Source organism: Varroa jacobsoni, unplaced genomic scaffold (genome assembly GCF_002532875.2).
Source record: "Varroa jacobsoni isolate VJ856 unplaced genomic scaffold, vjacob_1.0 scaffold_1063, whole genome shotgun sequence".
NCBI classification, from domain to species: domain Eukaryota; kingdom Metazoa; phylum Arthropoda; class Arachnida; order Mesostigmata; family Varroidae; genus Varroa; species Varroa jacobsoni.
The window spans coordinates 333,050-343,163 of NW_019213965.1; the positions used below are offsets into that span (position 1 = coordinate 333,050).

The 10,114-nt window shown below is 39.2% G+C and overlaps 1 protein-coding gene across 5 annotated transcripts; it reads right to left on the bottom strand.

Annotated features, from left to right (window-relative positions):
• Positions 1–1,750: 1,750 nt before the first annotated feature.
• On the bottom strand, positions 1,751–10,081 carry LOC111266172 (hydroxylysine kinase). Of its 5 annotated transcripts, XM_022843407.2 has the most exons (10): positions 9,645–10,080; positions 9,297–9,355; positions 7,102–7,264; positions 6,550–6,714; positions 6,226–6,298; positions 5,695–5,850; positions 4,718–4,866; positions 4,008–4,119; positions 3,645–3,898; positions 1,751–3,531 (listed from the first exon to the last, which is right to left on the bottom strand). In XM_022843407.2, exons 4-10 carry the CDS (start codon positions 6,697–6,699, stop codon positions 3,325–3,327), a joined length of 1,101 nt encoding a protein of 366 aa, XP_022699142.1. In that variant the 5' UTR covers positions 6,700–6,714; positions 7,102–7,264; positions 9,297–9,355; positions 9,645–10,080; the 3' UTR covers positions 1,751–3,324. The 5 variants fall into 5 exon arrangements, with proteins under 5 accessions (XP_022699142.1, XP_022699145.1, XP_022699144.1 ...); XM_022843410.2 differs by lacking the exon at positions 7,102–7,264 and having other exon boundaries at positions 6,550–6,651; positions 9,645–10,081; XM_022843409.2 differs by lacking the exon at positions 7,102–7,264 and having other exon boundaries at positions 6,550–6,651; positions 9,625–10,081.
• Positions 10,082–10,114: the final 33 nt, after the last annotated feature.

The following is a 10,114-nucleotide window of genomic DNA, read 5'->3' on the forward strand; positions in this document are numbered from 1 at the left end:
CAGCTTCTTACCCCCAAAATATACCTACATATCGGAAGTATTTCGACAGATAGTGTGTCATTTACTTTTCCCGCTAGTGGCGTGCGAATATTTCGCCGAGCAGAGATGCCTGTTAGCTTTGATACGTAGAGACAATGCCCACCCTTCAACAAACTTTCGCTTGGGATATTCGAGAACGCACGAATGTTTCAAAAAAGTTAATGAGCGCTGGTCTACGTCAGCCGCTATATGGATTGTGTCTATTTCAGCTGGCGCCTGCCTAGAATTAGGAACATTCATAACGTGGCTTAGCATGGAGGATGTCACTCGTATTGAGTTGATCACTATGATATTGAGCCTTAGTTCTACCCTCTACTTCGTAATGAGCATAACTTGGTGTGGAGATCTCGTCTATAACACAATGCGCAACATGCGGCGCCGACTGATGGCCGATAATATCGCTCACATGAGCAAACAATCGAAGAGTAGCTATTTTTGGTATTCACGGGAACTCTTTTGTGTACAGACTCGAGGAGTTCGACTCACCGATAGAGCTCCTCTCACAACCGTCGCCAGCTATCTTCAGTTAAGCACAGATTTGTCTCTGCAACCGGTCGAGTTCACGTTCTATAGTGCGATGAACTTCCGCCGATCACTTGTATACTCTATCTTGATGATTCTTATAACGTACATGTTGGTGATCTTCCAGATGCCAACGATTGTGTCTGAGAGACAAATCCAAAACCCTCACAATTTAAACGAAACTATTAGACATTCCAGAATATGCCTCATTGCCGCTCAGTGGCTAACCTGAAAGTTCCCCAATGAACGTGCGTCACAACATATACGATACTATATACAAGAAGCTCAGGAGATACGGTCATAGCTGATACCTATAAATTTTTGCTTTTTTCGAATGGACGAAAAGCTATCTTCTGACGAATAATACATAGAAGTACATATTAGAGAAACGTCATTATTGTTCACGGTCGTGTTAAAGCACAGGATGCCCAGGGATTTGTGTAGTTGTATAGAGAATTCATCGTAAATGAATATTGAGAATCTGAATAGCAAGTTCCGTATAGTTTGTTTCAGTTTTTTGTTTCATTAATACATCTTTAGATGGCAATGTTTATTTCGAAGAAAAAGAGGACGAAATAAATTGATGCAAACTGATATATTTTAAAAAATTCTTATTTATTCAGTACTTAGTTATTACCCTTACGTGAATAAGCAGAAATTACCTATTCTTCGATATAGTATTAAGGACTCGCCCCTATGGCTTTTAACGGGGAGTTTGTCTCACCTGCGGTCTTTCCCATATATTTATTCACCTAAATAACAATACCCTATTTTTCAATTTCAGATATTATATATGATAATTTTTGCCCACGCTAAGATTTGAACCGGTGCACTAGCATGTTTATTAGTTATTGTTACTATGGCAACCCACCCGCAGAGAGGCGTATTGGTCACCCAGATCATGCGGCCCCTAAAACATTTTGTTCACGATCGTAGAACATTCATTAATCCCATATAGAGTGCCATAACTCTCCATGCGATGAAATATTCCAATGTACGAAGACATGTGAATGGTAACAATAAAGCTGTATTGAGATTTGACGATTATGTACATTTTCAAATTTAGAAATAATTAATTTGCAAAAGCAGAATTTATTATCATATATTGCACAGAACATTCATATCGTTCCATACATGTAGCAAATCTCTATCCTTTTTGGCTTTGAAAAAAAACTGAAAAAAGAACTGGTTCGCCAAAACAGCCTTATACTTTATTAAAATTGTAAATGTAACTAGTACACCGATAGAATGAAATCAGAATGTGGAGGGCACGTTTCAATGATTTAATGATATGTAAACATTTTTTCAGATTTTTGGATACCTTTAAGAACTTTAATACTAAGCGAAAATAGAAAATCATCATACTTCATACACCCGTACCTATATATATATACCGATACAATGTAATGTATAACCAGTTTCTCTCAAACGAGTGCAAATACGAAGGTTTTATATCTTGTATCCAAGATGCTTAATAACAATGACGATCATTCCTGTTCGACGATGTAAAATCGATGAGTAATTACATAGGAAGTTATCATGCTCACATATATGAAGCTATAATGACAGCTTTGACTAGCAGTATTCAGGTGATACTTTGCAAAGCGATCGATGCAGTAACCGACTATTATCTTGGCCATATAACACCGGTACTTTTTTCCGTGTACTACGGAGTCTACGCTTTATAGCTGAATCTCGTTTGTATTGGACGCGTTCGAATCAACATAGGATTATACTGTTTATATTAGCAAGCACGCCTTTATATCTAGTTACGTCAACTACTAGCTATATTGATATTACTGTATAAATTTTCATCTTAGATAGATAACTGTTTTCTAATCCTTTAATCTCACTATGTCAGTGCCGTTTACGGATGATGATTACAAAGCTGTTGCAACGGTTCTATCTATACGCTGATACGTTGTTTTATGCTTAGAGTCGGTGTCTTTTTGTTCGCCGACGCTTACAGTCATATTTGCTACCGTTTCAAGTGAAGTAAGAAACTCAAAGGGCTTTTGCACGAAAAACTTTCATGACATTTAAACTGTATCAGTAGGAATTCTGCGGTATGGTTCACGGCGTAGAACGTCAATAGCTTTTGAAAAAGAGACTAACAATTTCCTGTATTTCTTAAGTTTATGTCCTTTTCTCGAGTGCACAAAGCAAAATTGTGATATCCGTTATGGAAGTTTTGGCAATCTGGAAGGCAAGTTAATTGTGACATGAACGGCAGCTCTCATTTCTGATACAAAGTATTATATGATGGGGCCGAAAACAAAATCTGCCGCTAACTAGGCAATAATTAGATAGTAAAGCGCCATCCGGTATATATATGTATATATATATATATATATATATATAGTTAAAAGTGTAAAGTAGAAAACGGTAGAGAGTTGTTCTTTTCGTCTTCTTACCTTTTCCGTTCGACATAAATATGACAACAACTTAATACAGTGTGGACCTAAGTCAATCAAACGTATTCATATTCACATTTATGGATCGATGTTAGCTTTGCTGCTCCAATAGATATTTCAGCACAACAAAAAACTAAAATGTTATTCCTATGTTTTGAAAGTCATAACTTTATTTGACTTTGATACAAACACTTACTTAGATTTTTGTTATATTTATTTGCGTTAAAATTAGAAATGGTTTCATACGATATGGAATTAATTGCTGTACACATTGCATTTTTACCATGCTTTCCTGTTATTTTGCCTGAATGCATTTTAATTTTCAATGGACGTATCAAGACGCGCCGTATCAGTGTGCTGTTTCCTTAAGCATCATTCCGTAGGGCTTAAGCAGCTTATTCCATACGTCCGTAATATTTTGTCGAGTCTCCGAGTGGAGCTGGCGCAGCACGAACCATCCTTTTTTTTGCGTGGTTAACACATACGGGTCACACTTGACTTTGAATGACTGTAACCCAAGCACCAGCGATTGGCACAGCCTAGTACAGATCAGAGTCTGCAAAACAAACCAAACGCAAAAAACATTAATGGACACGTAGCACTCTAGCTGGCAATTATTGGCTGACTTCTGACTGCACTCTATTTCAAGCTGGATGATCTCCATCTTACCTTAAGCGTTTCCACATCGCAAGTATCTCTTACAACGTTTGGCATATGTTTTGCGTATCCGGAGATCGCATCCCCGAGATAATTGACGAGATCACGTTGGATGTCGGGCAACATGAGACTAAGGTAAGCGAGCACCAGAGCGAGGTCCCACGCCCTTGGGCCGCCGTGACAGTCGCCGAAGTCGAGAACAGCGTAAACTTCTCCGGCGGCATTCGTCAACACATTACGTTCGTTTAGGTCCCCGTGTATCAGATCTTCGCAAAGCGCAAAAAATAAGCAAAAAACACTGACTCTAGCGTGCTGTCATTCTACGCCCTAAAAAATATGTCAAGTCCATATTTGACGCTGTCGCTCTTGCCTTACCTCGTTTTAATTGCCTCATGCGGGGCAACATCTCATACTCGTACTTATCGAAGAAATGCTGCGCTAAATCTTTTCTATCTTGGTCAGATACAACGTCCAGGTAGCGCTTCACCTGAGATTAATGAAACACAAGTTGTGTGCTTTATCGCAGCATTCGACTATAAAACGTATGCATGAAACAGGAATTAAGCGTTCGACGCAAAATGACTGAAGTAGCACTTTTTTGCGTATTTGAAGTTCCACTGCATTTAAAGTACAACTGGGTCTGAGCTAGGATAATATATCTATTTAGGTTAGGGCATCGCTTGCTAATAACTTATTTGAACTGTGTCAGGTGGTGCCATCAAACTGCGAATAAGTATTTTACATTTTATTTATTTTAGCGTATTTTACTGTATTATATATCGCTAAAGTGAATATGCTATTGTTGAAGTCAGCTATGCCATGAATGATTTTGGCGTTTTATAGGTAAACAATATGTTGCTTTTAATTACTACTTTCTATATAAATTAATACTTTCAATAGTGCAGGTTCTAAGTATCGAAAGGAAAAATGCTCTCTGAATTGGACGTTTTCAGAAAAAAATATCTCTAACCAGTTCTGCTCTACAAAACTTGCTCGTGTGTGATTGTATGGGAACCTAAAGAGATGTTTGTGATTTGTCTGTTAGTTTCAGGCGTGTGATTTGTATCAGATATGATTTGACCCACCTGAGGCACCCCTTCCCAAGCCCAAATAAAGGTCCGCTCAGAAATCGTCGGAAACTCCATACTGTCGAGTGCTAAGTGCATCCGTCCCAGGAGATCTCCCCATTGGAACGCTTGAGAACGGGTTATAGTACCCGGTGTCATAATTTTGCCTACAATTAGGAAAAGAAAAAACAAAGAGTTATATTTGGTGAGCGGATACTTATTAGCTAGAAACAACTTAATTAACAAATGCGCGTCATGTGCTAAACATCTCACAAACCTAAAATGTATGTACCTGTCTCAGCCACGAATAAATCAATCATTTTGTTATATCAAAAAGGTTTGACAAATTCTTTTTTCCAGTTACTAATATTTCAAACCTTGAATTTTCCGAACTTATTCAAATCGGAGGATCTTTGTAAAAACTCTGTAGTTCTGAGTGGATGCAAAAAAGTCCTGGTCACCTCAAATTCCAAACGTCAGCTAATAGATGAGGTGCCTATTTGACAAACCAGAATATTGATACAGTTAACTTTGCTCTACCGAGGAGGTGATACAGGCAGCTCTTTGCCTGCGTTGCCATGAAAACCATGAATATGCGGCCATTTTTGGTGTAAATGTTAGACAAGTAGTTATTATGGAATCTTGTTGTCATGCCATTTCATAGCACTGCTAAAGAAAAACCCGGGTAAGTTTAGCAAGACCCAGAGGGTCGATAGTGTAGAAAGAATACTGCTTCAAATCGGGGCTAACTCCTGCCTGCAAGTTTCGGTATGGGACTTAAGTGCAGCCAAGTATACTGTTGGGCTCTCTTGGATGCCCATCGTAATAATAATTCAGAGTGAGTTTATAAACATACAATAGAGGCTAAAAGCCAGTTGCAGGATTTAAGCAAACAAGTTCCTTCAGGCTGTGCTATTTCGTTGTTTTTTAAATATATAAAGCCATGGTGAATGGAAGCCTAGTTTTCCAAGAAGGTCATCTTTTTGTTCACTTACCGGGAAGAAAGTTGAATAGGCGAACGATACATTCTCTCCTGTGGTTCTCGCTATCCTGGTAAACGTAGCGGCCAAGAGGAGAACCAGTTTTCGTTTGCAGCGGGACTGAGCATGGTACAGATTTCCCTAGTTGGCACATTAACTCGGTCATCTCACCTACACAAAACAGAAGTGCACATTAAAAAAGTGTACACACAAAAAGTGTGCATTATTCGTAATATGTACGTAGTTTACATAATTTCGCAGGCGCAAGGTATAAACAGTTCAAAGACTCACAATAGAAACGCGTTAGACGCTCTATCATACGGCTGACCCCCATCACAAGGTGAAGTATATCGACCTTTTGATTCGAACCCAAAGCGCTAGTCTGCACATACGTAACGAACTTCGCTACTACGTGCACACGCTACAGAACAGTCTAGCAAGATTCAACATGACTAGATTCCTAGGGGGCAATGCCGAAGAAGTGACCCCGAGAACGTACTCATACAATGGGAATAGCCAATAGCGTTGAAAAGGGAACTACGTTACCAATAAGCTGAACGTTTTCACTGTCTCGCCAGTTTGTAATCTTCAGCAGCACCTCTCTACCGTCCGGTTTTAGCTGTAACGTCAAGACAATTGGTTATTTGTCTGATCATTCGTAGTAATCAACAAGATCTACAAACAACAAAGACCCATTTCAACGATAAAGGTTTAACTATACTTTTAAACGATCTATAACGCACTGCATTTTATCCCAATCAGCTCAGGTGTGCAATTGTGTGTAATCTGAGGCACGGGTTCTAAATTAAATGCACTGAATGTATATTTGATCAAAAAGCTATCGGGTGAATAAGGTTTAAATTCAATCACCTTAACATAGAAGTTCTGGTCATCGTAACCGGCGAGCAGTTTTACAGAATCGACACGATCTCTTGATATACCAAACTGGTCCTCAAGAACGAACTCAACGTCCTGTTGATTCAATGTGGGTCGTAAATTTTCATCAAGGTTATTTGCCATTTTGTTCGCTTAATCCTGAAATATTTTATTTGATATATTACTGAATTAAGTAGTGAATTAGTTCGAGGATGCTTGTGGCTAAAATAATGGATGCCTCCAGTAACTAAGAATTTGCACAGTTCCAGCAACACAAGCATTCACAATCGCTTACTTAAATTACGTGTTGCGAGAAGTGATTATAGATTTTTCCAAAATTGTAGTAAAACAAACAAATTAGAGGAGAGGCTTCATAAACGAGCATATTGGCTAGAAAAGGTTTCACTTCAAGCTTATTATAAAAAGCGAAAAGCCATTTTCCTCTTCGATCAATTACAGGAGCACCTCGCATTCACCGCAGATTGCATGAAGTATCTTTCCTACGCTGCTGCACTTGCTAGATAAATATTCGCCCTTTAATATTACCTTTTATTAAATAGGAGCAACTTTTCTTTATACACACTATTTATGCACCGACATATGCACAGCGGCCGCGACAGATTTAATGAATGGCGGAAGCAATTTACGCAGTTTCCTTGTATAAATTCACGCTTCGAAACGACTAAGTCATTTTTGTCACGGTCTGAAACTAAACAATCGCCAGAATCATACTGTATCATCAGTCTCAAATGTCAATTGTTATCAGTGCTGATAAAATATCTAGACGAGGCCGCTTGCAACCGAGACGTGTTCCAAGTGTAATACGGTGGGGATCGCCTCCTCGCCATCTGTCATGGATACTTTAGCAGCTATTCAGCCCGCCTACTCTCGAACCAACAGTCTTCTTCACAAACTTGACAGTACGCCAATATTTCCTATCAAGGAATGAAACAGATGTAATTTTGAGACAATCTATCCATTACCTATCCTTAATAGGGTAATCTAAAATGATAAAGAAAAGAGAGCTAATGCTGTACAACGTTTCCTTCCCATCAAGAACATCTCTAGTTCATAAAGAAAAATTAATCTGAAGCTAGTTGAAACCGTATGAGATCAGCACCAACGAAATGGGAGCAGCTGGTGACAAATGGCATAAAGGCGGGTTCGAGCTAGACAATGATTCATAAATGTCTGTGCTTCGATATTGATACCTTGGGAAATGTGTGTGTCAAACCATTACTCGGCTCATTTTTTCACTCCTACGTGCATCACAAAAAAACCCGTATGCCAGAAAATGTAACTTAAATTTACTTGCTAATTATAAAAATGTGATTAATTAAGGCCAACCAGTATCGAAGCAGGACTTTTACTAAAACCGCAGCGCTTACTGGGTATCTTTCCGATTGTGTCAGATGCAAACTATTGAGGCTGTTCTCACTGGTAGGAAACAGAAAACTGAGATAAACCACAATAGGTTGGAAAACCGCAATTCGCTCTTCCAATTTCTGTACTGGTTAAGCTGTAGCATCTTGGCCGAGAACTAGACATAGTGTCTCTAGTATACTGATTAGGTCTGTGATTAACCGATTAGGCAATTACATCGCATAAGCACATGAGAGCTTGATAGACAACAGGAGCTGCAAGACTGCAGAGGAACGATCACGGAAGCGGCATAAGAAGCAAGCGTAGCATATTGGGGCGTCGCAAAGTAAAACCAAATCGAAATCACCGGCTGACCAATTTTAAGCAAATGTGTACTTTTTTCGCCGTAAATTATCTTTTTTAATCATGTCATCCGATAATACATCGTGATTTGTTCGTATAATCCATTTTAGTCGAACCACGCGTTCTTCTCGTTTGTAGCATTGTGCAGATTTCGACTCACCTAGTTCATATATTTTTTTTTAACTAGTTAGAAGTTGACGTTGGGTAAATCGAGCTACGTTAAGTGGGTTGAGTTGAGACGTTTGTGACTAAACATTTGGGGCAGGCGTTCTAATCTGTCTCGTGTCTTCATGCGTAGCAATCATCGTCACGCTCGTGCTGAAGTTTTATAGTATTGCTAGTAGTAATATTATTTTGTGTGATTGTCCACATCATAAGTGAATCGAGCACTTAAAAATACAACACGTAGCTATCTTTTTTCAGAGACTAGACCAAATCCAATAATTTCGCCATTAAAATCCATAGCACGCGTCAACCTGACAATTCAAATCTGCCACCGGGATGTCGCAGCGCCTCATCTCAGTTTATCTTGTTTTTACTTTTACACGAAGTTTTCTAATTTCTTTATAAAACAAGAGGCCTGAAAGCATCGCCATAGCCAATCTGTTAAGAAAATAATGAAACGTATTCTTTTCATGGTACCCAATAAATTTCACCGACTGAAGTGTGCTATCAATCAGTAGACACTAGAGGGACATGTGGAGACAAATTAATCTCTTAACATCAATTTATGATCGAGATATATACTGGATGATAATTCGTACTAACCCACCCCATGTGGTGTCTCAACTCACTTGAATATCAAACGAAGCTAAGTTTTTTTTTCATTTCGGACATAATTGCTTATATATATGTACTCAGTCAAATAAAAGGGCTATAACACGCATACCAAATTAAATCCATATATTTTGTACACCATATTCTTTGGGCCTTCAAAATAGAAGTGTTTAATCTCAACCCACTTTCCCCTATATATAGCCTATTCCTAACAGAGGTTTTTAACAAACGTTTTATACCTTTATGCTAGTCGTGTCGTGTTCCGTCATGGTCGAAGATAAACGTCCTGTGTTCTCACCTATTTTTTTAGACAAAACCGAAAACAGGGGGTAAAGTCAGCTGGGTATTCTCGTAGTATAGCATGGCGCTGATAATATAGCCAGACTGCCGAAAGCCCGCTCTATTCTAAGCTTGGTTTGCAACATGATAGCCTTTGTCTCAGCGGTAGCAGTGCAAACATTATATATACTGCTCCGGTGGTCTGGTGCCACCGCTGCGCCGCCGTGTCCTATATAGCTATCTAACGCATTAAATCCAACATATTGGGAACGTATGGGATATATTTACATCTATTTTAAAAAAGAAACCTCTATTTCGAAGTTTCCCATGCACGTCAGTTTGATCGTCACTCCAGTCCAACAGCAAACAAAAGTCGGTATACTATGTGTAGCTGGGCGCTTTTCCGTCCGACAGACCGCTGCCTCCCTTTGGCACAGGCCAAGCGAAACAGACGTTAATCCTCAAGACAAACACAGGTCACAATTCTATAGATGCCCATCTTGAGCACCAAAACAAGTACGGTTTCTAAACGATGCTGTAGTTCAATCCACAATGTTGTTGTCCATCCGATATATAAGTTGCTAAACATTGCCTTAGAGGGCTGAGTCCTAGTATGAAACAAAGTGAGTCTACGCCCGGGTTTAAACCAAGACTACGGCGTGTCCCAAAGTTGAGTAGGCAAACACATTACTCATTGCGCCATCACGGGTAGCCCGAATAAGGGGGACAAATCCGTCATCCCTTTTTCCGTTCCCCGCTATCGTTGTTCGCGACGATA